This window comes from Mus caroli, unplaced genomic scaffold (assembly GCF_978045245.1).
Source record: "Mus caroli unplaced genomic scaffold, Mus_caroli_1 scaffold_11, whole genome shotgun sequence".
Taxonomy (NCBI): domain Eukaryota; kingdom Metazoa; phylum Chordata; class Mammalia; order Rodentia; family Muridae; genus Mus; species Mus caroli.
In genome coordinates this window covers 118123117-118150186 of record NW_028227266.1, presented here as the reverse complement: position 1 = coordinate 118150186, position 27070 = coordinate 118123117, and the positions used below count along the sequence as shown (strand labels likewise).

The following is a 27070-nucleotide window of genomic DNA, read 5'->3' as shown; positions in this document are numbered from 1 at the left end:
CCCATCACTGTTGGCGATTTTACCTCTTGGTTTACCTCTGCATTTTCCTACTTTAAGGAGTGGGGGGAGGGGGAGTTGTTCTTTTTGGTGCAGCCATATGCTGTGGATTGGTAGTCATGCTTTGGTTGGTTTGCAAGTTCAGATCTCAACAGAAACGTGACAAGGTGGCCATCACCCAAGCATTCATGGCCATTGAACAAGGGGCCTCCTCTGAAGTATGGTTATCCATGCTACATAAATAATAGGCATTCGAGTCCTTAGCTCTAGCACCCCATGGGTCTGTGTACCCATTGCACTGGGATGAGTAAGACTCGATTTCCTTGATCAGCCCTTGCACATCGCTGAGGCTATGGCCATTGCACGCGATAGAGTGATCATGGACTGCCAAAAACGAGATCCTTCTTGATCGTTGCGAGCTGAAGAGGCTAGTGACTAGATTGTTGGATTAGGCCATAATAATAAAAAAGGGGGAGATGTGAGAAGCCATATACGCCATTACAAGATGGTGCTGGTACCGCTGGCCACCGCCTGCAAGTTCGGGTAAACAACCAATGTGCACATGTGCATAAGGGTTTCACACCAAGTCACAGCCCATCCCCAGTAATGTAAATGAGGTACTGAAAGCACAACTAATCAGGTATAGACACGCCACTCCTAAGCCTATATAAGCAGTGCCAGTTCTGGGGCTCGGGGTCTTTTGCCTTCACTATCAAGCTCTCCCAATAAATGTGTGCAGAAGAATCCTGTTGTGGCGTCCTCCTTGCTGGCAAGTCGGGCGTCCACAGGAAAGATTTATTTTGGTTCAGGTTCAGGTCACTAGGTTCTGTTTTGTTTGGTTGGTTTGTTTTTCTTTTTCTTTTTTCTTTCTTTCTTTCTTTTTTTTTTTTTTTTGTGGTCTTGTAGTGAGACTGGACAATATGACAGAAGTATGCTGGAGTAAAACTGCCACCCTCCTGGTGTTCTGGAAGCACAGGATAAATATGGGAGCTACAATAGCTCCTCCAAAGGCATGCCTTCTTCAATCACCCACTTCCTCCAGATAGGCCCCACCCCCTCCAGGTTGCACTTATTCTCAGTAGTACTAGCAGGTAGGCACCTAGTCTTCAACAGATAAGACCTTTAACAAACCTTTGTGGGGTGCATTTCAGTGTCAAACTATAGCACATTTTGGTTACAGCTAGTAGAAGAGGTTTGATAGGCAGAGTTTAGCAAGTCTAGATTAAATATTAATGTAGCTGTCACCACAGCCCAGAGCAGCAAGTGTCCCAACGCCAACCTTTATACCTGTGTGGTGTTCCTAGACTCAGAAGTGAGAAGCAGACATGGCTCAATTTGCACAGGTCATGGCTGAAGTGGGCGACTTTGGTCGCTTTCAGGTGCGGTTGACCATCCTGATGGGCATTCCCAATTTCCTGTCTGCATTCTTCATATTTGGCCAAGTCTTCATGGTCCTTGATGAGGCTCACCACTGTTCAGTGTCCTGGGTTAAGAACCACACTTTCAACCTAAGTGCCACTGAGCAGCTGGCTATAAGCATCCCCAATGACGCGATGGGCAGACCCGAGTCCTGCCTCATGTTCCGGCCACCTCCTGACAGTGCCAGCCTGGAAGACATCCTGAGCCACCGCTTCAATGAGACACAGGCCTGTGACTCAGGCTGGGACTATCCTGAGAACCGGCCTCAGTCCCTAAAGAAAGAGGTAGGATGGTCTGCTGTCTGGTGCCCACTTGTGTGGTGTGTCAAGTCTTCTGTCTGACCCTGTGCCTTTGATTACCCTCTGTTGTTCTGTCTGTATGCTTGTATATAGCTACCTGTTGCCTGTATGCATGTATATAGCTACCTGTTGCCTGTATGCATGTATATAGCTACCTGTTGCCTGTTTGCATGTATATAGCTACCTGTTGCCTGTATGCATGTATATAGCTACCTGTTACCTGTATGCATGTATATAGCTACCTGTTACCTGTATGCATGCATATAGCTACCTCTTGCCTATGTTCCTGTTTTCTGGTCATCCTGTGTTTTTCTTTGTCCTCTGTTGGCCTGTCTCTCATCCTCCTTTTCTATATCTGTTTTGCTTGTTGTCCATCAATGTTTCTTTTTTATTTTTTGTGGACCTGGCAGCACCAAGATATCCATAAACTGTTGACAGAGAAGAGGAACCCTTTTACAGAGAAGGAGAGTAAAAGGGAGCCTGGCCATAAACAGTAGACAGTCTGTCTGAGAGTGGAATCCACCTCTGGGGTATTAAAGAAGGGGCCTGGGCCACAGAGACCAGATAGGAAGTGTGCAGTGGCTCATAACTGCTTTCTGTTGTTGCTGCTGTCGTTGCTATTTGTTTAATAGTCTTGAAAATAATGCACGAGTAACAATTGGCAAGAGAGGTTGGAGATGGCTCTGTGGGTAAGGTACTTGTTTTCGCTCCACACCACCCACGTAAAAAGTTTATGCCCTATGACTAGCCTCTTGCCTTTAGACCTGCTCCCACTTACCCATAACTCCCCTCTCCTTTATCTTTCAGAGTCTTTCTTTTCCTGCAAGTCTTCCTGGCTATAAGTTAACCTATTCCAAAGACTTGTAAGCCCCTTCATCAGATGTCTAATGCTCTCCTCCTGTCTAATGTCACCTCTGTCCACATCCACCCCTCTGCCTTCCTGTGCATCCGATGTAGCTTCCTACTTCCCAGCCTCTGTCTAGTTCTCTTTCTACCAGCTTCTAGGATTCCAGAGAATACTTCAGACCCCGAGATTCTTGTGTAGATAACCAAACATTTGCTTCTACTAGCTCTATTCTCTTAGAAATCCATGCAGATAAATCAATTTTTCTCCCAGCAACCTCTGAGTCCCAGGGGCCCTTAGAAAGCATCCTGTGTCGGGCCGAGGCATAGTTGGAGGAGATGTCTTAACCCAGGCAGTAAAGGAAGCTGGCGATGGAGCCAGGGCCACTCTGCTGGATTCCCGATGTCCAGCCCTGCCTTTCTTGTCAGCAGAGGAGCAGCACATCTGGAGAGTTCAGAGACCTGAGGGAGGGTGCTCCAGAGGGGGATCGGTCTCTGCATTCTCCGTGTGTTTCTGGTTGCAGATCTCAATCTCACAGATTAAACATTCACTCCCCCTCCCCAACACGTTAGAAAAAAAACATTCATTCTTAGATGGCTTTGGAGACAGTGTTTTAACTAAAGTGAAACATTTACTTTCTTTGGATGGGACTATAGTCCTCCTAATCTGAGAGTGTGTCCTCCCTGGGACTCTTCACCCTGACCCTAACCCCGTGGAGCTAGGTTGCTTAAGGATACTCCTAATCACTGAATCTATTAGCCTGATTCAGTGATTTCCTACCTGGCCTGGAAGACTCTAGACCAGTAGTTCTCAACTCCTCATGTTGTGGTGACCCCCAACTGTAAAGCTGTATTTATTGATCTTTCATCGTTGTACTCTTGCTGCTGGTTTGAACTGCAGTGGGTCATTTGACCCCACAGGTTGAGAACCTTGCTCTGGGCCTCTCCATGGTTCCCTGGCATCACCCTGTGGTAGATTCTGACCCTAACTATCCCTCACATGTTTGGAGCACACGTATAATTGCACAGAATTACTCTGCCCACCTGGCCAAACAGCAGTATCTTTAAGGTCCATTGAACCTGCTAGATTGTTCTGAGCCTACTCTAAGCTCTGTGCACAGCATGTGCTGGTCTGTTATGTTATTTCATCCAGACCAGATGGTGTGGGCACAGTCAAAGGAGAGTGGTGGCCCGTTCTTCATCTTCCAGGACCCCAATGGTCATGGGAGATATGGATCCTTTGTACAGAAATACAGGGTCAGTGGACTCTGAGACCTGACAGTTGCTTCGACCTTCTTGACGAGGTAGTAATTGATGCTGGCAGCACTAGGAAGCTCCCCAGAATGTTGTCTGCAAGGAGTCCTTTGCAGACAAGATCAGAGGAGAGCCTGACCACAGGGAGCAGGCACATGGCTAGGGAGCCTCAGAGAAGGGAGAGAGTCACAGGCACTGAGCACTGAGACTGATGGGAAGTTAGCAAGGAGCTGGGGCCTTGCTTTGTTTGTCCTTTTAATTTTCTTGATAATAATGTGTATATTAAAAATTTGACAAGAGAGAAAGCCTTGGTTTAACACCAGTGAATCAGTCAGAATTGGAATTTGGGGAACGAGGGAAAGATCACCTGAATCTTTTTATAAGCTGGAAACTGCACCAAACCAAGCTCTTGAATGCTCTGGAAGAGACTTCATACGGTCCCTACCCTGATTTCTATGACACTGGGAAGCCCCCTATGGGTGCCTGCGGCTTCTCCATGACATCTGGGGCTACCCTGACTGGCTCCGTGCTGTTAGAGTTGCCTCCATCCAAACTAACCAGCAGCAGCTCCTTCAGGCAGCAGGTCTGCATCCCCATGGACAGAAAGCACGTGATCTCACAGCTCCTCCCACCAGCACCTTTGCTCCAGTTTCCCCTATCCCCAGCTGTCAGCTGGACTCTGGAAATGCCACATCCTCACTGTCAGGTTTCAACTCTACACGAAACACATATGACAACTGAAAGGGGACAATTGCTGAGATTATGAGCCCAATCAGTTTGGTATATTTTTGTTTTTAAGTTGTTATTTTATGCATATGGGTGTTTTGCCTACTTGCATGACTGGTGCCTATAGAGGCCAGAAAGAGGGCATTCAAGTCTCTGGAGCCAGAGCTACAGGTAGTTTTGAAGTGACACAGGGTGCTGGGATGTGAGTGTGTGTGCTCGCGCATACGCTTGCATATTGGGGTGTTGCCGCAGTCTCCGACCTGCAGAGACAAGAACGACACAGACACTAAGACAGGTTCATGCAGCTTCCGCAGCTTCCTCTTTACTTGCAGCTCCTTTTTTTTTTTTTTTTTTTACAGCACTTTTTATCTTCAGCTTTTTTCACTTAGGGCAAGGGCTATATTGATACAGTAGCAGCAAATGACCTCATCTCGCTCCACACCACCTCATCCAATCAGAATCACACACGCTCTAGGCACAAGCTCAGGTCGGTCACAGATAGGCTGACAGATCCGGATCACAAGGAATCATCTAACTTGGCAGGCAGCTTACACATGAAGTTTCACTGTGCATGTTCGGGCAAGGCAGTAAACATGTGGGTTTTCAGGGCCTTGCAATGGGCCAGGGTGCCATCTTGGCCCATGCGGCTACACCTGCTTCCCGCATCTCCCCCTTTTTGTTTTATTAGTAGCTCTGGGATCAGCATCTGTCTTAGGTTGCCCCCATCTGTGCCACATCCTTACCTGTTATGGGAGTGACAAATTCACTTTTGCTATCCTGTCTTAGGTTGGTATGTGCACATGAATGTCTTACCTGTCATTGATTACTGATCCAGCATGTTGAGCCAACATTGGGGGGATGTTCCTGCTTCCAAGGCTGCCATAGCCTGCACTAAGGCTCGTTTATCAACCCTGTGCTGCCTTCAAATATGTGCCATCCACCAAAGCATTCCTCCACACACAACAGTCAACAGGAGTGCCCAGAAGGCCATCCCTCCCCAATTTTTAAAGAATCCCACAGTTCCCTGGATGATCTCCAGCCATTGCTTTGCAGTTGCAATCTCCACACGGGTGTTGTTCACGGCAACAATCGATGCTCAAAATTCCTTCATCTTTGTGTCGAGATCATGACTCCAATTTCCTAGCAGCATTGCACCAATTTCACGCGACAGATTTGCAGCTCTGGAAAAATTCTGATACTGAACAGAGGTTACACACATTCCTGCCATATGAGTAATGCAGGAAGCAAATACTAACTGCTCCAACAACAGCTTGTGCAGATTGATAGGGAAATACATGAGCTTGGGGTTGATTTCCTTCAACATAAACTACTCCCATGCCACCGTTGAATCCATCAGTAAATACATTAACAGCACCTGGGATTGGCTCAATCCGGGTAATTCTGGGGTATATCATAGGATTTCTCATGACAACCTGAAGCCAATTAGTGGAGGCAAGTACCTCAATCTGTTTAGGAGTATATGGCATGATTATTACATCAGGTTGTTTACCAGAAGCTCCTAGCCCCACCTTTATACCCTTAAGAATTAGCAGGGCTACGTGGGACTCAACCTGAGTTACAGTAAAGGCAGCCTTTTTACTTTCACTTTAGACACAGTTGAACCCATGTTGTTGAAATTCCCTTCATCTCTATTCCTGAGAACCTTAGTGCTCCGTCCCCCTTTTTCCAGGGAACCTGACAGGCCTGTGCTTTCTTTACTTATTGGTAATATTTACTTAAATATTACCAAAATTTCCCCGTACAGGCCACCACTTGCTGCAGTCTACTAAAATTTCCCCATATGGGCCACCACTTGCCACTACTTACCAAAATTTCCCCGTCTGAAATTCCCTTCGTCTCTATTCCTGAGAACCTTAGTGCTTCGCCCCTTTTTTCCTGGGAACCTGACAGGCCTGTGCTTTCTTTACTTACCGTTGCTTACCAACAGGATGAGTTCCCCGTACGGGCCACCACTTGCCACAGTCTCTGACCCGCAGAGACAAGAACAACACAGACACCAAGACGGGTATGTTTGCAGTAGTCGCAGCATGTGTGTGGTCAGATAACAACTTGAAGAAGCCAGGACTATTCTTCTACTGTGTGAGTCCTGAGGACTGTACTCAGGTCTTCAAGTTTGGTAGCTAGAGTCTTTACCCCTCGAGTTATCTTGTCAGGCCAAGTTTAGCATTTGAAAAAGTTCAGTCCTTTTCATTTATTAGTGAAAGTTAGTGGTTAACTTTGTTCTCTGACAGCAAATAGCCACAGATCTCCTTAAAAGGTGGCCACACAGAACCTCTTGGCAAGAGGGGCCAGGATGGGAGTAATTACTCCCATGAGTCAAAAAAGCACAGGATCTGCTCATGGGTGGACAAAAAGGCACAGTCAAAATGGAGTGCATTCTTAAATGACAGCACCCACCAGGAACGCTTACTCAAGCATTGCCACTTGCTTATGACAGATGCACACGCTGGGCCTTTGCACGGCCTCAGAACAGTCTCCAGTCTCCGTGGGTGTAACACCATTTGGGAACAGGCACATTTTTTTTTTTTTTTTTTTTTTTTTTTTTGTGGTTTTTCGAGACAGGGTTTCTCTGTGTAGCTCTGGCTGTCCTGGAACTCACTTTGTAGACCAGGCTGGCCTCGAACTCAGAAATCCGCCTGCCTCTGCCTCCCGAGTGCTGGGATTAAAGGCGTGCGCCACCACGCCCGGCTGGGAACAGGCACATTTTTGAGGAATCTCTGATGTGATGGCCTTCTGTGTCTTCCTGACACTTCTCAGCCACAGGGGTCATCCCTAAGGTCATCTGGGTCCTCACAAACAAGAAAACAGTTTGACAGCACCACACTCCCATTTCTTCTACAGTTTTGGATGAACACAAAGCGATCATTGAAATATACCTGTCTGTGGATACTCAGCCACCACAGTCCCTCTTGTCGTAGAGTATCAAAAATATCCATCGCAAGATCCTATAATGCTTTACCAATCCTTGGCTGCAGAGATGTCAAAAATAGTCAGCAAGATGGCTCAGCAGATAAAGGTGGTGCTGCCAAGCCTGATGACTTGAGTTCAATTCCTGGAACCCAAACGATAGACAAAGAGATTGGACTCCAGTAACTTCTCTGGCCTCTATATATATGCTCTGGCATGCACATGCATATATAAACACATGTATAGACACACACACACAAAGTATGTAAGAGAAAAATAAACAACATGCTCTCATATGGAGACATGTATGTTAGGAGACACTGGTGCCATGCTCAAAACAACTTGTTTAAAGGTCCATGTTAGCTGGGTGTGGTGGCGCACGCCTTTAATCCCAGCACTTGGAGGCAGAGGCAGGCAGATTTCTGAGTTCAAGGTCAGCCTGGTCTACATAGTGAGTTCCAGGATAGCCAGGGCTACACAGAGAAACCCTGTCTTGAAAACAATAAATAAATAAATAAATAAATAAATAAATAAATAAATAAAGGTCCATGCCTGGTCACTTGGAAATAGTGTCCCCTTTATTGAGGAATTGTCTATATCAGGCCACCCTGGAGGCATGTCTCCGAGGTGGGTATTTTTTTTTTTTTTGGTTGCTTATTTACATGAGAGGGCCCAGGCCTCCGTGTGAAAAACCCTTCCTAAGCTGACTAGCTTCAGCTCTATAATAAAGGCAGCCCAGGAGCAAGCCAGTCAGCTCCATTTCTCTGTAGCCTCTGCTTCAGTTCTTGCTTTTGGATGCCTGCATTGGATGCCCTTGATTATGGACCCCAATCTGTAAGCCAAATTAACCATTTCCTCCACAAGTTATTTCTGGTCACAGAAAAGAAGAATTGGGACCAGGATAGGGTTGTTGTTGTTGTGCTGTTCCTAAGCAAGTTGTTTTGGGGATTGTGGAAGATGTTGGAAGATGTGGAGTGAAACGCAATCACGTGCTCATCTGTGGTATCTTGGGTACCAAGAGAAATACAGATAGTGGCCACGTGGCGTGGGAGGCTTCAGAGGAAAGCAACGGCCGCTGGCATTGGATTAATCATATCTCGGATTAATCATGTCCAGAAGTGAAACCTTTGCTTTGCTGGACCAGTAGATGCTGGTCATTTGGGACTGAAAATCATCTATGATTAATAGAGACCATCACCACGGAGGAGAAATATTTTGTAAACTGTTTCCTTAGAGTCAGTACACAGTACACAGAAGCTATGGTCTAGGGGTTAGGAAGGAGTGGCTTCATCTGAAGCTGGTAACTGAACTTGGCACTATGTAAAAGAGTCTCCCATGTCTTCTGAGTTGGAAGGCACAAGAGGTGCCAGGTGAAGTTACAGCTCAAGCCTGGAGCCATGTGGCAATGTCGGTGTCCCTCAAGAGAGTTCAGAGGTCAGCCTCAGGTACAGAGGAGACCCTGGGATTGAAGGAGTCATGGAAAGAAGCTAACGTTCTGCACTGTGAGGTGCAGTTGGAGTCCCGACAGAAAGACCAAAAGAAGCCATTGGTGAAGGGACAGCCTCAGTTCAAGAGGACACCTCAGACAGTACCAGGGGATGGGATGACCATCAAGGGCAGCAGTGTATATGGCTGGGCTGGGTCCATCCTGATGGGATGGGGGTGGGATAGGAAGCCATCCTGAGTCTACAAGCTTAGCTCTGTATGCTTTGGAGAGTGGAGAGAGAGAAGCTGGACTTCCCAAGCCACTTGGAACCCAGAAGCTCACGGTGTGTGTGTGTGTGTCACAGATGCTGGACGTCAACAGTTCTGTACACTGTTGGCTTTGTCAGATTATTCCTGTTCTGTCTATTTGGGGAGGATGTATATAACTTGTTGTTGTTGTTAATTTGACAGGAGCCCACAGTTCAGAGACTTTAGATTTTTAAAGAGACATTGACCTTATAAAACTGAAAATTTTATTAAAGACTGTGGGGTTTTTAAAGTTGTAGTGTATTTCACATTATGATGATGTTGTAAGATCTTGGGGACAAACAAGAGAGGAAAGTTACAGTATAACAGGTGCTGTATTTGCGTATTGAATTGACAAGGGATGAAGCCCTTGTTAGTTTTGCTATCAACATGATACAAATGAGAGTCATCTGGAAATAGAGATCCTCAATTGAGGGGTTGCCCAGGTCACATTGGCCTGTGGATATGTCTGTGGGGACATTTTTTTAATTATTGCTAATTGATATAAAATGGCCCAGCCCACTGTGGAGAATGCCACCTGTGGGCAGGTAGCCCTGAGCTGTGTAAGAAAGGGAGCCGAGAATCTAGGAGCTGGAGAGTCCACAGGCAGCATCACTCACTCCTGTCCTGCTTCTGATGCTGCCTGAGCTCTTGACTTGACTTCCCTTGCTGATGGGCTACATATAACCTGAGAGCTGACGCAAACAGTCTGCCCTGTCTCCCCTCATACGCTACCTCCTACCTTAGACTCCCCTGGTAATTAATGTACACTTGTGTCACCTTTGGAACTCTGTGTCCTGTTCCACACTGTAATCCCAATCCCTGTCTCTTGGACGACACAGTGGAGGGCTCTGCACACCAACCCCAGCGCCCCTTCCTTTCTATAACCTGCGATGTCATATTCAAATGGAAACACAAACCACACTGATTTGAAGAGAACATATTTTCTGATAGATTGTGCTCTTGAAGACATTTCCCCTGCTTGATGTTCCTGCACCTAACCTCAGTAACATGAAAACATGCCTGGCCTTCCTGTCCGCGTAGGCCGGTGAAGAGAGATGGATCCACTATCAGTGAACCACAGCAGTGTGATCTTTGCAGGGACCAAAGGCATTTAGACGGGAGGGAAGGAAAAGTAGAGAGCACGGCCTTTTTTAAGGCTCTGGAGGCATGAAGTGCCTAGCATAGTTGAGGGATGCTGGCATAAAAGGATCTGGGAATTATCCTAGGTGCAGTGCCAAGGAATCGAAGCCTTCTCCTAGAAACCTGAGAGGGCCACTGAAGGTTAGGGAATGGGGAGGGAGATATCATGGGATGTGCTTTAAGAATGAGAGTGACATTTTGTAGGCCACTACAGTCGGGCTTGGGCAGAACCAGCCACTGTGCCAAACCCACCTGGTAAAAGCCGTAGAGGGTGATGAGTGGTGTGCTGAGTTGGAACCTTCCATCCCTTGCTGCCTGCCACATCGCACCGGCCCTTGAGACTGAGCACACCTGAGGTCCTGCAAGTTTTAGGTGCTGCTTGTGACCAATGCTGTGGTAAGCATTCACCAAGACTCAAGCTACAAGGGTTATAGACTAATGGGAGGTGGCAGATGGTTCTATGGACCAGGGCTGCCAGACTTGGCATTTGTATCTGCAAAGATCTGCGCGCGCGCACACACACACACACACACACCAGCTTTGTGGCCACAGGCTCAGCACACAGTCATCCCAGCCAACCTAGACTGGGAGCATCTGTGTAGCCGCCGCTGGTCTAGAAGAGTTAGACATGACCTGATCATACCAGCTCACAGCCTAGTCAACTTTATCCCCATTTTTGCATGACTGGAGACCAAGACACAGGCAAATTGGCTAACAGGCTCAAGGTCACACGAAGCTATCCAGCTCTGACTGTGGAGCCTGGCAGCAGCGGGCTCCCATCTGTTTGCATTCATTTTAAGTGATCTCTTACTCTGAAGCAATTCTCTAGTGGATAGGGAAAACCCGAGCTGTATAGAACAGGGAAGCAGCGCAGTTAAGTTTCGCATCTTGCCTGGCTTCGTTCGCCATCGCACACGTCCTGCAAGTCCTTCCGAAGAACTGCTTGCTGCCCTTGACAAGTGTGAGGTTTGCAACTCCCGGATTAGTTAACTTCTCACTAAGTTATTTAACTGATCAAGTAGCTGGGTGTAAGGTTTAGTTCATTTACTCATTAACCCATGTCAGCAAACATTCTCTTAGTCTGCGCTTGGTTTAATTTCTTGCATACATCAATAGACATATGTCTCTCACCTCTACCTACTGCCAACTGACTTCAAACCGAGGGTTTCTGACCAGCCAGAGGGCTTTTGGTCAGTTTGGGGTATCGATTATGAAAAGGCAAAAGACAGCTCACGTCAGCGTCTTCAGCTTCACGGATGGTTAGTTTTGATTGTCAACTTGATTGGCTCAAGAAACACCTAGCAGGCATTTCTCACCTTTTGACATCTCAACACATTATTGTTTACAAAGCCAACACACGTGAATCTAAATACAGGGGGAAATAGCCAGGCATGGTGGTGCAAACCTTTATCCCTCACATGAAAGCATTGGTAGGAACCCAGTCTTTGCTGGCACACAATGTATAGATGTGACACTGGAAGTGCCCTCACAGGGCAGGTTCCCACCTAAGCGTTCATGGAGGCTGATCCATACAAGGTCACAGAACTCCTACTGGGGGCCTCAACCTAGCAGGATGGGGATCAGTGTGTATGCAGTAGACTTGTCTGCAGGGATATGTGGGGACATGTGCTTCTCTTCCTGGTACTCCTGGTGTCTTAGAGTTTGTACCCCTGACCAAGAAGCAACTTGGGGAGGAACCAATTTATTCAGCTTCCTTGTATTTCCACATTGTTGTTCATCACCAAAGGAAGACAGGACAGGATCTCACACAGGGCAGGAACTTGGAAGCAGGACCTGATGCAGAGGCCATGGAAGGATGTTACATACTGGCTTGCTTTCCCTGGCTTGTTCAGCCTGCTCTCTTATAGAACCCAGGACTACCAGCCCAGGGATGGCGCCACTCACAGTGGGCTCTCCCACCCTTGATCACTAATTGAGAAAAGGCCTTACTGCTGAATCTCATGGAGGCATTTCCTCACCTGAAACTCCTTTCTCTGTGATAACTCCAGCTGGTGTCAAGTTGACACACAAAACCAGCCAGTACTCCTGATGTGATCATCCTGTCCCTAGGTGGGTTGACACTACACCCCCCCCCCCCCGGGGCAGATCTATATTCCTCTTCCCACTCATTGTGTGCATATATCTCTATCCTGCAATGACATCTGTCCTGACCAAAAGGGACATGTCAGTATTCTTTAGAGTTCTGATCAAACGGGGGCAGGGGGGAGGGCATTGGAAGGAACCAGGCAGCCATATGTGAAAACGTGGTAAGGCTGGAGGAGCCTACACAGGAAACAGGCTGTTTGTCAGGAAGCAGCAATCAGATCAGAAGTTTACAACTTTTACATTCTTACTGCGTCAATAGTTTTACACGGTGGTCTCTATGCCCGAAAAAAACAATCCAGCAGTTCTATATATTAGGTAATTAAGTCCAAATAGTTTAACGGTAGGCATTCTGGTCCCAAGGAATAGTTGTTTTAAACACTAATACACAGAGCAAGGTGTTGTGACACATGCCTATAATCCCAGTGCACAGGAGACAGAAGGCAGGAGGATGGGTTGTTCAAGGTCATCCTGCCTATAACATGAGTTTGAGTACATCCTGGGCTAGCGGCACCCTGCCTAAGACTAAACAAAGAATTCAGTACACACTGTACTGGCTAGTTTATTGTCAACTTGGCATAACCTAGAGACACCAGGGAAGAGGAAACCAAGCTGAGGAGTTTCCAAAATCAGATTAAGCTGCGGCTGTATCTGTACAGATTCCCTTGACTGACGAGTGAAGGGGGAGGGCCCAGCCCACGGTGGGCAGGCCCATTCCCGGGATGGTAATCTTGGACTGAGCCTGAGCCACTGAGAGCAAGCAAGTGATCAGCCTTCCTCCAGGACTCCTGCCTCTAGTCCTGCCCCAACTTCCCTCTGTGAGAGACTATGATCTGGCAGTATGAACCAGATATTTCCTGAACACTTTTAGTCATTGTTTTTTTATCATAGCAATAGAAAAATGACAGACAAAAAGAAAAAATATTTTACTTAGTTCTTTGTTTGTTTGTTTTTTCTTGTGGGGGTGGTGGTGTTGGTTTTTTGAGACAGGGTTTCTCTGTATAGCCCTGGCTGTCCTGGAACTCACTCTGTAGACCAGGCTACCCTCGAACTCAGAAATCCGCCTGTCTCTGCCTCCAGAGTGCTGGGATTAAAGGCATGCGCCACTACTGCCTGGCTGTACTTAGTTCTTTAAGAGAATGAAACACACTAAAAGGATGTCAGTGGTCCAGGGGCTGCACAAGCATCGTGATCCTTCGACACCCCCGCTGCCGCCCTCATTTTTTGGTTTGCATCAAAGCAAATGACAAGACACGGTGTAAATTGAATGTTGTTGGAAGGAGAAAGAGTTGTACCCTATTTTAAACTGTGAATTCTTGGGCAAGTCGTGATATCGGACAGGATTCAAAGGTTGCTATATTTCTGTTTAGATTTTTATTGTATGTATGTGAGTACACTGCTGTTGTCTTCAGACACACCAGAAGAGGGCGCCAGATCCCATTACAGATGGTTGTGAGCCATCATGTGGTTGCTAAGAATTGAACTCAGGACCTCTGGAAGAGCAGCCAGTGCTCTTAACTGCTGAGCCATCTCTCCAGGCCCTTCTGTTTAGATTTTCACTACCATGTGCCCACTGTTTGGCTGTGAGGCACTTTGATGGGCAGTGAAACAGGGGCGCTCTAGAGAGTGAAGGTAACCCTGGACACTGCACATGCTGCTGCTGGTAACCTGAGTCTGTTTCTTCCTCAGTTTGACCTGGTGTGTGATCGGAAGAACCTGAAGAAGACCTCCCAGTCGGTGTTCATGGCTGGTCTCCTTGTTGGAGCCCTGGTCTTTGGGCCTGTCTGTGACTGGTATGTGCTGCTGGTCCAGCTTGCTTTTAGGCTTCTGGTGCTGGCTCATTTACCCTCTCCCTGCCCCCCAGAGCCATACCAGTAGCCATCAAGATAAGTCATATTGCCTACCTACCAGGGAAAACCCTATCTCCCCACTCTGACAGAGGGCCAGAATAGGCTTGCCTGGGGCTCTCTTGATTCAGTCCTGGGCCAGCCTCTTCACTTCAAATCCTGTTCCCCATTACCTCAGGATTGGCCGCAGACCTTCCCTCCTGATGCAGGTGCTTCTGTCAGGCATCACAAGCATGGCCACAGCCTTCGTGTCCAGCTTTGAGCTCTACTTGGTCCTACGCTTTGCCTTGGCTACTGCCAACGCTGGATTTTTACTAAGTACCAATGTCCTGCGTGAGTATCTGGGCCCAGGAACCTCAGAGTCAGAACCCTAAAACTACCTGTGGGATTGGTATCAGGCAACTGCACTGGAAAAGGCCCCAACAAAATTCTCTGTGCTGGGACCAATCTCATCTCTGACATGTAGGCGTTTGGGAAACTGCCAGAAGGTTTAGAGAGGAGATGCCATCCAGTCTCAGCCTTTTTCTTCACAGTTTCAGAGTGGGTGGGGCCATCCCGGAGAACACAAGCCATGGTCTTGGCCCAGAGTCACATTGCCCTTGGGCAGATGGTGTTAGCAGGACTGGCCTATGGTGTCCGCAACTGGAGACTCTTTCAGATAATAGGCACTGCACCCGTCTTCCTGCTCTTCTTCTATTTCTGGTGAGGAGACCCTTGCCAGTGACAGGCCACTGTGTCAGGACACAGGGCCCAGGGGAGGGAGCCCTTGGAGCTGGGATGGGAGGGTCAGTGTGCACTGGAATTCTGGGCGGCTGCACAGAGATCAAGACCCCAGCATCACGGCCATGTGTGGTTGACAGGGTTCTGCCAGAATCTCCACGGTGGCTCCTGTCCCAAGGAAGGACAGAAGAGGCCAAACAACTGGTCCACAAGGCAGCCTTGGTGAATGGCCGGCCACTTTCCCCAGAGCTCCTGAACCAGGTACCTGTGAGCAGGTGAAGGCACACCCCAACTCAAGCCAATCTCCATGCCTGAGTCCTGGCCCCTCACTCTGCCCTTCTTGTAGCTGGTCCCTGAGAAGACAGGCCCCTCAGGGAACGCCTTGGACCTTTTCAGACACCCTCACCTCAGGAAGGTGACTTTGATTCTCATAGCTGTCTGGTAAGTGTCCAGGACCTTGTCCCTCTGTTAGGACAGACCCAGAAGGCACTTGTGTTCTTCTGCCGTGTGTCACTGGAGGGGTGGACACAGGCTCTAACTGTGACGGTTTCTCCTCAGGTGAGCCCATGTCTCCTGGTCTGAACGCATTAAGCCAGGCTGTTCCTTTGGGTGTGACTTGATGTACACCTAGAGTGACAAGGATGCTTGGGTGCTTTGTAGGTTTGTGGACAGTCTGGTGTACTACAGCCTCAGCTTCCAAGTGGGGGACTTTGGCCTGGATATCTATGTGACACAGCTGATATTTGGAGCAGTGGAAATGCCTGCCCGCTTCCTCAGTGTCCTCATGATGGAGAAGCTGGGTCGCAAGTGGAGCCAGCTGTGTACTCTAACTCTGGCTGGCATCATGTACATCATTATCATCTTCATCCCAGGAGGTACCAGGCTGTTTCCCAGCCTCTTCCTCCCTGCCATGGCTAGAGCTATTGCCCTACACTCTTCAGGATTAAGAGTTTCCCGGGGTGTGGGTATAGATGGTGAGGCACTTGAGTAGACATGGAGGTGTTGAGGCTTAGGTGATGGGTGTCTGACCCATCCAGCAGGTCCATTTATTCGAGGGACTCGAGGGGACCTTCTCCTAAGAACCAAATGGGGAGAGAAAGACAGTCACCAAGTGCAAGGAACGACACAGAACCAGTCTGATTAGCATCAAGGTGTCACTGTATTCAGCAAGGCTCGAGGCTTAAATGCACTAGTAAAAGGGGAAGTACTTCTTAGCAGGAGGGGTGGGGCAGTGGAAATTTTTCTTTTAGCAGCTACATGGGGAAGCAGGAACTTGGTGGTATCAGGGCTGACTTAGGGCTGGAACATTCGGTGGTTGTTCTCAGAGCGGTGTGTCGGTGGCCTGCTTTTGACCCCCTTTTCTTCTTGGGGGGGAGAGGCCCAATTCAGAGATCAGGACAATTGTGTTGTCTTAATAGCTCCCAACATGTGTCCTTCTCTGTGTGTCTGTCCTGCTCGTCCTCCAGATCTTCCCACGGTGGTCACTGTGCTGGCTGTGGTGGGGAAGTTTACCTCGTCTGCTGCCTTCACCATTTCCTATGTGTACACTGCTGAGCTCCTCCCCACCATCATCAGGTAAGAGCTGCTGGCTGACTTTTGGTCCTTTGCTCTGGGGATCTAATTCACTCAGTAAGTCTGCCCCTCTGTTATCAGCCCACAGCCAGCCAGTGAGCTGCCTACAGGGCCTAGGAAGTCTAGTGCCATTCACCAAGGTGTTGCTTGTGGTCATAGGTGGGCCCTGGCCATGTCAGAGCTTGAATGTGGGACAGAAGTAAGAGCTGAGAGGAGAGGAAGGAGTGCTCCCAGGGGAGGAAGGAGTGCTCCCAGGGGAGGTGCAATCCAAAGGGGAAAGGGAGTTTGAGTCTCTTGAGTGACAGGGGTAAGACAGAGGGGGCTGGCTGGTCCTGTAAGCTCTACCCTGTCTAGACCAAAGGTGGCTGAGACCTGGGCCCTCACAGCTGTGGACAGAGTGTAGCCTCCATCAGTGGGCGGAGCCTCAGCTTGTGCTCTTTCCCCAGGCAAACAGGCATGGGGTTGGTGAGCATCTTCTCCAGGGTCGGGGGCATCATCACACCCCTTGTGATGCTGTTGGAACAGTACCACCAGGCGATTCCCATGGTCATCTTTGGCAGCCTCCCCATTGGAGCAGGCCTACTGTGTGCTCTGCTTCCTGAGACCCGGGGCCAGACTCTGAAGGACACCCTCCAGGACCTGGAGCAGGGGCTCCCCGCAGGGTAAGCACGGACTTGCTGACCTCTCCCCAGGTCCAGGCCTCCCCACCGCCTTTACTCTATCTGCTACTGGCTATCAGCACCACAGCTATCCAGCTGGCTTTAGAGCACGTTTCCCCTTCTTTAAGCAGGGGATGCTAAGAGAACCATCATGCGAAATGTGTTGGGTAGCTGCTGACTCTCTTTTGCTCCCTGCAGGTCCCACAAAACAGCACCCCAAAGACAAGACATGGAGGCTTTGGGAAGAACCTCCAGTGTGAGGGTGGCTGTTGTGAAGAGCTCGTACTTCTGACTGTGGCTGCTGAGGGCCAGCCTATGAAGTGCAGAGGACAGCCTATATGGCATCTGTAGCACACAGGATCAGACCAGCCGTGTTCATGCTCCCTGCTCCCTTCTGGAGAGCCCAGAAGGGAGTATCAGGGACAGTACCCTTTCCTCTTCCACACTTCTCATACACAAACTGTACCCCAGTACTCATACGCAAACTGTACCCCAGTACCACAGCTGAGTCAGGGCTTGGGTCGCTCTTGGTCTTCTCCGACAGTCTCTTCTGGGGTTGTGGCCTCACCAGTCTCCCTGTCTGGGATACCCCATCCTCATAAAGACAAAAAACAAAACAAAACAAAACAAGTCTGCTCCCAAGCAAACTCAGCTCCAACTCCAGAGCAGGGCAACCACCAGGGCAACTGTGGCAGCAGGCCAAGAAAGAAGAACGTATGCCCTATGCCGTATGCCTTCCTGCCCGACCTGTGGCCAATGTGTGCCTCACCTGTGTGAGGCTGGCGATGGGAGGAGACTGGTCAGCTCTGCCTCCACCCACTGTGCCCAGCCTCCCTGGTGCTTGGGAAGAGAGCAGGGTTCCTTACTCTCAGCTGCTGGCGCTTGCTCTTTCCCAGCGTGCCCCGGCTCATCAGCAGTCTGCCTCTGATGGCTGCTAAGAGCTGGCTCTGCTACCCTCACTCGTTCATGGGCTGTTTGGAGGTTCTCGGTGCATTCTGTTAATCAGGTTATTTTAGTGGTAAGACTTCTGGGAGCCCAGAGGAGATGCCACCCTGGCCTGATCTCCACTCATGGTAGATCCAATAGAAGGGAATTTTCCTGGGTACTTAGTGGCTAGCATAGGCCAGTCCACACCTGTCCCCTAGAGGGCACTGCTGAACGGTGACTAGCCAGTACACAGAGACCTGCCTGCTGTTAGTGCTGTAGTTGTCTTTGCTGGGGCTGGTGCAACATTCAGAGCTAAGGCACTGGGGGCAGAGATACTCCAGATCTGGGCCCCAGCCTTCCCATTTTACAGTGGGTGGCTTTGCCCAGCATGTCGGAGGAGGCCCTCCCTGGCCTTAATTCTCAATGTTCTCACTACCCCACACACTTGCACAGAATGGATGATTTCATAGGTTACATTATAACCTCAAACTCTGCCTAGGCAGGAAAAGCAAAGAGGTATAGCAGTCTGCTCTCCTCGGGTGACTTCTGAGCTTAAGACCACCATACTGCATATCTTGAATTCTTGGCTTTTACGTCCAAGCCCTAAGATGTTCCCATACTCCTTGGCTTACCTTATTGCGACTCTGACACGGCTTCCAGGGGCCTGCTCCTTATCTCATCCAGTTCCTCTCCCATGTGTAAACCTGTGTCCTTGGAACTGTTGATCAAAGTCAATGGACACCCCATTGTTCTCAGCCCTTTTTGGAAGAACTCTGTCCTCTGTCTGCATACAGTTGTGAAAGTTCTTCACAGCTGGGTGAAGGGCCCTCTGCTCCTCAGTGCTGCTTCTTGGCTATCATGTTCCTTCACTGTAACCTCCCCTCCCCAGCCTGCAACCTGTTTGCTCAGGTTTCAGTGTTAGAGAGCATCGGGGCGGGGCTTGCCGCCCTATCATCCTGCTACTCCCACTGCCTGCCTCCTATCTGTTCCAGAGCCATCACGTGTTCACCTGCAACCTTACTCCAAGATGATTTGGTGGGAATTGGAGCCCCTTCCCCTCCTTCATAACTCGGTGCACGAATTAGTAAAATTGAGCTTTGATCAGAATTTTGTCTTAGCTACGTCTTTCTCTTGTCCGCCTAGCTCCCTCTTCTCTTCCAGGTTTCCAGGATGCCTTTCCAGACTAGAACCCAGACATGAGCCGCTGGCTGGACACAACATATGGCACCCATGCGGGACTGAGAAACGGCAGAGGACATTTGGAAGAAACACTGCTGGTTTAGAGCTCCATAGAAGAAGAAAATAATTAAAGGAAATTCATACCGGAGAAGGTTGGTATGGGCTAAGCTGAAACAGTGTTTAACCTGAGTGCTAATTCACTTAGGTTCAGCAGTGAGGCATATCAGGAGCTAGGAACATAGCAGGCGGTTAGCAGTAGCTCCCAGAAGCTACATTTTTAGGCATGAGAAATGAAAGGGTTTATTAGAAGGAAATTAATAATCAGGCGGATGGCCGCAGTTAAAAACTGCATCATGCGGGAGGAAAATGTCCCAAAAAGCAGAGAGAAATTTCAGGAGTGCCATGCTTTGTTCTCTCTGGGCCTTATAGCAGAAGTACTCTGCCCCCTTTTGTGTCTTGTCTAATGTCTGGTGCACCAATCTGTTCATGTGCTCAATTCATGTATGTTCGTGTCCAGTCTGTATGAATGAATGTTCTATGTTTTATGTTGGATAATAAAGATGTCTAAAAAACTTTATTTGCAAAGCCAAGAGCTGCCATGTGCTTCAACCAGGAAACAGACACATGGCAGGAGGGCCCCCGGCTGGAAAAAACTGTTCATTATAGGAAAAAAGGGCGAGTCTACAGCCTCTTAGTTTCAGGGTAAAAAAGCTGATAAATGGTTTTTTCCTGGTGGGTTCTCTACAATCGTGATTAATGTGTTTGGCAAATGATAAAGTGCTTTTTATTCTATGATTGTAGCTAAAAAATTTAATATTTTCTGGTTGGTCTAAATGTAACTGCTTCATTTGGTTCTTTTTTTATTGGTAATGTGCACTGCGTGTTTTCACAAGCAGCTCATAAGTTGTTGGTTAAGATTAATAATTGCTACATTGGTACCAGATGGTTAGTCTTAAAATTGATAAGTCAAGTTTAGGGTCCTTCCAACACGTGGCATAAGGCAGGCCAAGAGGCTGGGTCTCTAAAGATATTTCTAGTTAAGATAATAATTAATGTGGTTCCTATCCTAGAAAGTAAAATTAAAGATAACATTTAAAACAATGTCTCTTTATTAAAGCATTAAAGCTTACATGTATTCATAGATATTAATTGGCAGTCAAACTTCGTAATATGATAGTAATGCTTCTAATATTAATTCTATAAGTAATAAATTGTTTTAAAATTGAGTTTTACTTTCTCATAGTTAATATTGCAAAAGAAACTTAATAATTCTTTACAGATCTAGCCAGATGCTGTTTTAATGAAGTTCAAATTCATAGTTTATAAAGAGTCAATCAGACGGTAAAATTTATCAAGGCATTACAATCTGGTTTGCCTACCTTTTATATAAGATCCAAAAGTTTGTTTCTTTTTCTCTCTCCTTTGCATCTTTTTTTTTTAAATTTTTTTTTATTGCGTATTTTCCTCAATTACATTTCCAATGCTATCCCAAAAGTCCCCCATACCCTCCCCCGTACTTCCCTACCCACCCATTCCCATTTTTTGGCCCTGGCGTTCCTCTGTACTGGGGCATAATAAAGTTTGCATGTCCAATGGGCCTCTCTTTCTAGTGATGGCCGACTAGGTCATCTTTTGATACATATGCAGCTAGAGTCAAGAGCTCCGGGGTACTGGTTAGTTCATATTGTTGTTGCACCTACAGGGTTGCAGAACTCTTTAGCTCCTTGGATACTTTCTCTAGCTCCTCCATTGGGAGCCATGTAATTCATCCACTAGCTGACTGTGAGCATCCACTTCTGTGTTTGCTAGGCCCCGGCATAGTCTCACAAGAGACAGCTATATCAGGGTCCTTTCAGCAAACGCTTGCTACTGTATGCAATGGTGTCATCGTTTGGAGGCTAATTATGCAATGGATCCCTGGATATGGCAGTCTCTAGATGGTTCATCCTTTTGTCTCAGCTCCAAACTTTGTCTCTGTAACTCCTTCCATGGGTGATTGTTTCCCATTCTAAGGGGCAAAGTGTCCACACTTTGGTCTTCGTTCTTCTTCAGTTTCATGTGTTTTACAAATTGTCTCTTATATCTCGGGTATACTAAGTTTCTGGGCTAATATCCACTTATTTGTGAGTACATATCATTTGAGTTCTTTTGTGATTGTGTTACCTCACTCAGGATGATGCCCTCCAGGTCCAACCATTTGCCTATGAATTTCATAAATTCATTCTTTTTAATAGCTGAGTAGTACTCCATTGTTTAAATTTACCACATTTTTTGTATCCACTCCTCTGTTGAGGGGCATCTGGGTTCTTTCCAGCTTCTGACTATTATAAATAAGGCTGCTATGAACATAGTGGAGCATGTGTCCTTCTTACCCGTTGGGACATCTTCTGGATATATGCCCAGGAGAGGTATTGTGGGATCCTCCGGTAGTACTATGTCCAATTGCATCTTAATGATTGTAAAGGTTTTGCTTCTAGTGAGTTTGTAATAACTAAAATATTTTGCCTCTAATATGGTTAAATATTGATCTACATTATGTAAAAAATTTTTATTATTTCTGCTTCTATACAAGAAGCCAAGAGTTTTAATCTTTCAATGTATATTGTTTCCTAAATGAAAAATGTTTTATTAACTAATGCTTCTCAAGGGAAGTTTACTTTAAATCCTTGCTCTCACCCAAAAGATTCAGAGACAATATCCTTTTATTACTTAGGGTTTTAGTTTACTACAAAAGGTTTTACAAAAAATAAAGAAAGCTTTTATAATTGTTGTTAATTATATACATTGGCAATTAAATATTAGCTGTGCCCAAGACAATTCCTTGGCCAGAAAAAACATTGTAAAGTCATTTTTCTCATTCTCCCAGCTGATCGTTGGCCCACGTAGGCCCAACTAGCTGCTGGCTGCTGTGGGGCAGGGCCTTGAGACACACAGTTTCCCCCTGTTTCAGCACAAATAATCTAGTTGTGTGCTGTAGATGGTGTTTTAAAATGCTGAACAATCAAACCTTAATTTGTATATTAATAGTCAATGCTATATCTCAGAGCTCACAATTGCTTAAGATTGTTCGTCCTTCAGATGCTATTAATTCCAAAATTTGCAATTGCTTATGTGTATACAACTCATTAAAATAATGCTGTCCTTTTAAGAAGGCATTTTTTTGACATTTATTAAATTATTCTAAATTGCCTGGACATTTTAAAACAATGCCAGGCTAAATTTATATCTCAGACAGTCTATAGGTTGTACATATAAGGTAGATTAGATATATAACCTCATTCTTTGTATATTCATAACAGTTATGGTTTAAGATAATATTTAATATTCTTAAAATTGTGCATGTATAATTCTTTCCTTTTTGTGTCCTCAGTTACTACTTGTTTCCACATAATAGTATTAATTCTTGAGGACTTTTACTTAATAATTTGCTACAAATGAATGCTCTTATTTCTAGTTAATATATAAATAAATTATACACATGTGACTCTTAATAACTTTTCAAGCTTTCTAGTTACAACCACTCCTTAAGAGAAATGATTGAACGTGCAACTACTCACTGCCCCTTTACAGCCAAATATTTAAAATGTTTTGTCAACAAGTTATTAATTCAAAAGATTAGATATTGTAAAACTTTAAAACTTTAACTTCCTGAAAGACAGAAAGGGGAGAACTTGTATCCCCGCACATACTATTTAGTGCATTCCCATGCACACTATTTAAATCATACCTTTATTTTCAAATTTTAAAATTTAAATGTCAAAGAATTTAATAAATGCTTTATAGTATCTTAAAAGGATCTACTTATTGGCTTATAGATTGATCCTAAACAGCTACCTTATTAGGGAAGGGAAAAACAAGTTCTCTCCACAGAACGCTACAAAAGCATGATGGTTAATTCATGTGATGAGCTGGCAGGTAAGTTGGCTCAGTGCCCTGATTGAAATGACTAAGAAACTAAATTAGATTCATGTTTTAGATCCATCCTTGCTTGCCATTTTTCCAGTTTGGACTAGCTTCAAACCTTTTAACTTTATAGCAAAAGTACATCAGAGACTGTATATTCTGACTCATTAATATTAGTCATTTAATAGAGTCATAATGATTTTTCTCTTTTCTTCAGTGTGACCAGTCATTCTAACTCAATCTTAGACTGGTCTAATATTCAGTCCAATATTAGAGATTCCTATTGTAGATAACTATTATTCTTAATTACCTAGCAAAGTTAATTCAGAGCACATCCCCCACTTCCAGAGAGTCTCTGGCCTTTTTACTAATTCTAAAACCAGCCCAGAGACTGAGCTTGAGCCTTGCTAATTTGCAACTGAATAAAGTACCTGGACTTCCCCAAAAGAAGCTTTGTGATGTTACTCTTCACTGTCTAAGATTTTTGTCTTTCAAGGTCAAGATTGAAGGTCAATCTACACCTTCAGCCAGACTGCAGTGGATGTGCATCCCCGCTCCCTAGAGCGTGCTAGAGGCAGCTGTTATATTCATTCTAAAGACATTCCAGCACATATTGTGGCTTCAGATCTGATTTGAGATTTAGGTTTACTACGAGGGCTAAAATGGCAGATATTTCAATATTAGAAGAGATTGGTTTTTATTTCTGATAGACGGGCTTAGTCCCTCAGCTGGTCTCTGGTTTTCCACCCTTGCTGTTATAGCAAGGTCCCCTTAGTTCCTCAGGCTGTGGAAATAACAGAGATGAGGAGGGTGACCTCCAGCTCCTAATATAGCCTAAGAGCCACAAATTGTGGTGTTACTAGTGACATAATTCTTGTCAAGGCCTTGCTAAATCTGAGGTTGACAATTCTCCTTTAGGAGCTGCACAGTACTCAGAACTGTGTATACTGATTCGTGATCATACGAATACAGTACGGGTACCGGGTAACGATTGGGTGCAGAAATTTACTACAGGGGAAGGTCCAGCTTGACCATTTCTGGGTTCCCTGTGAGATACACCCGGTTTGGATGGAGGTTGTTATCTAGTTCCAGTTACAACCAAAAATATCTTTCTAAGGCTCTGCCTCCCCTCCCCAAAAGATACCAAGAGCCACAAGTGTGGGTCATGACAGCACCCACAGGAGGAATTGGGTCATTTTCCCCCCAAGCCAAGGTTAAAGCCCACTCATCTACAGATGAGAAAATCATTTGATCACCTCAGTTAGGCGTGGCCTTATTAAACTTAATTAATGGGGGGGGGAGGTTGGAGACCGTATCATCAGAAGGGCAAGCCCTTCACAGCTCCCACCCTAAAGAGCCAATTGGCCTTGTACTATGGAGCCGGTCATCACCCCCTCCTCCTTGTTCCCCGCCTGTCATCCAAGAATGCAGAGGAATATCCATGTACTCTCCTTCAGTGTTATTCATAATAAAGTGCCTTTCAAATTCGTACAGTCAGCCTTCACCGGGGTTCCAATGCCCTGTAGCTGACTACTTAAAATTTCAACAAGGAAGTTACCTATTCAGTACTAATTAGCATTATAAAGGTCAGAACCAACAGCTCAGGGCTAGTCTGCTAGTTGTTTACTAGGACAGAAAGGACAGTCTTATCCAGATATGGTTTACCATAAGAAAAGTTAAAAAAAATCACGTTGAGACAGGTTTCTTCATTAAGCCCTAAGAATTCAGGCAGAACTAAAAGACAAATAAATTTTATGCCTCAGCCCAGCCTTTTCTTTTTTATATTAACAACAGGGAGGAGATGTAACCTCCCCTCCCCAGCCTGCAACCTGTTTGCTCAGGTTTCAGTGTTAGAGAGCATCGGGGCGGAGCTTGCCGCCCTATCATCCTGCCACTTCCACTTCCTGCCTCCTATCTGTTCCGGAGCCATCACATGTTCACCTGCAACCTTACTCGAAGATGATTTGGCGGGAATCGGACCCCTTCCCCTCTTTCATAACTCGGTGCACGAATTAGTAAAATTGAGCTTTGATCAGAATTTTGTCTTAGCTATGTCTTTCGTCCGCCTAGCTCCCTCTTCTCTTCCAGGTTTCCAAGATGCCTTTCCAGACTAGAACCCAGACATGTGAGCCGCTGGCCAGACACAACACTTCACCTGTCAAAATCTATGGTTCTCTCTCTCTCTCTCTCTCTCTCTCTCTCTCTCTCTCTCTGTGTGTGTGTGTGTGTGTGTGTGTGTATGTGTGAACATGATGTGGTAGCCAGAGGTCAACACCAGGCATCTTTTTCAGTTACTCTCCACCTTATTTTTTGAGGCAGGGGTCTCTCACTGAACCTGAAGCTCTACAATTCAGATTGTCTGGCTGGCCAGTGAACCCCAGCGACTTATCTGTCCCCATCCTAATCTTCCTCCCAGCCATTCAGGGTGGGAGGAATGCAGGTGTATGGGGCTGTGCCTTTTAGAGTTGACTTCAAGTTCTCATGCTTATGTGGCAAGCACTTTACCAACCGAGCCATCTCTCCGGCCCCATCATCTGCTTATGAGATAGGATCAGTCACTGGGACCTGAGATGGGATGGGCCACTTAGGCTAGGCTGTCCAGACAGCTGGCTTGAGGGGTCTACCTGTCTGCCTCCTGCGTGCTAGGGTTACAAACACAAGCCATCACTCCAAGCTTTTCACATGGGTCCTCTCTGCTTATGTGCTGAGCCGTTGGCCTGCTGAGTTGTCTCCTATGTCTGCCTCCTAATTTTTCTTAGCCAGTTTTGCCAGTGTCCTGAGCAGTATTTTCTGTGCTGATGGAGAATCTGGGCAAGTCAAGACCCCAGCCTTCTTTGCTCTCATTCCTGCTTCTTGCCAGGTATCTGTGAGCCATGCCTTTGGGCTAAAGTCCCTCACATCCCCTGCTTCTCCACAACTAGTTCAGCCTGGCTCCTTATCCTCAGCTGATTCCCTACCCCTACTCTAAGCAAAAAGACCAGAGTCCTGTTTCCACCAGCAGAGGAGGGCTGTGGCTTCTAGGGAGGTGGGTCAGACAAAGGCAGTTCTAGCAATGGTGACATGTCCTTGAGGCAATGGTGACATGTCCTTGAGGCAGAAGAGATGTATAGTGCAGATCCTAAGTGCAGGGTCAGGAAGGCTTGAAGGACAGCCGACAAAGAGTGGGCTTTCATTTGGGGGGGGGTGTAACTGGCTGGTTTTGTGTGTCAACCTGACACAAGCTGGAGTTATCACAGAGAAAGGAGCCTCCCTTGAGGAAATGCTTCCATGAGATCCAGATGTAAGGCATTTTCTCAATTAGTGATCAAGCCAGGAGGACCCATTGTGGGTGATGCCATCCCTGGGCTGGTAATCCTGGGTTCTATAAGAAAGCAAACTGAGCAAGCCAGGGGAAGCAAGCCAGTAAGCAGCATTCCGCTGCCCCCCCCCCCCAATGGCTTCTGCATCAGCTCCTGCCTCCAGGTTCCTGCCCTGTGTGAGTCCCTGTTCTGACTTCCTTTGGTGATGAACAGCAATGCGGAAGTGTAAGCTGAATAAACTCTTTCCTCCCCAACTTGCATCTTGATCATGATGTTTTGTGCAGAAATAGAAACCCTGACTAAGACAAGGAGTGCTTTCAGTATATAAGACAGGTTTTTTTGAAGGCACAAGGGTACCTCACATAGCCGTTTACATACTTGCCTTAACTAATTCTGGCCCCAAGACTGGCCACTTGTGTGCCTAGAGTAGAATATGGCCCTCTCAGCATTCCCAGGTCACCTTCTCCACCCCATTGTGACACCGTCTCCCCAGCTACCAATGGAACCCTAGGGTTCTGCTT

The 27070-nt window shown here is 46.7% G+C and overlaps 1 protein-coding gene across 1 annotated transcript; it reads left to right on the top strand.

The window, feature by feature from the left end:
• The first annotated feature begins 1302 nt into the window (after nucleotides 1-1302).
• Nucleotides 1303-19277, top strand: LOC110302211 (solute carrier family 22 member 13). The gene is made up of 10 exons (XM_021173026.2): nucleotides 1303-1700; nucleotides 14133-14236; nucleotides 14469-14623; nucleotides 14824-14992; nucleotides 15151-15271; nucleotides 15357-15451; nucleotides 15671-15885; nucleotides 16477-16585; nucleotides 17029-17244; nucleotides 17440-19277. Exons 1-10 carry the CDS (start codon nucleotides 1323-1325, stop codon nucleotides 17531-17533), a joined length of 1656 nt encoding a protein of 551 aa, XP_021028685.1. The 5' UTR covers nucleotides 1303-1322; the 3' UTR covers nucleotides 17534-19277.
• Nucleotides 19278-27070: the final 7793 nt, after the last annotated feature.

Bases quoted from the DNA above. Each gene is read 5' to 3' on its own strand.
- LOC110302211 (XM_021173026.2), top strand. From the start codon at position 1,323: ATGGCTCAATTTGCACAGGTCATGGCTGAAGTGGGCGACTTTGGTCGC. The intron at 15,452-15,670 runs GTAAGTGTCCAG...GGTGCTTTGTAG, and splicing joins TTGATTCTCATAGCTGTCTG to GTTTGTGGACAGTCTGGTGT. The intron at 17,245-17,439 runs GTAAGCACGGAC...TGCTCCCTGCAG, and splicing joins GAGCAGGGGCTCCCCGCAGG to GTCCCACAAAACAGCACCCC.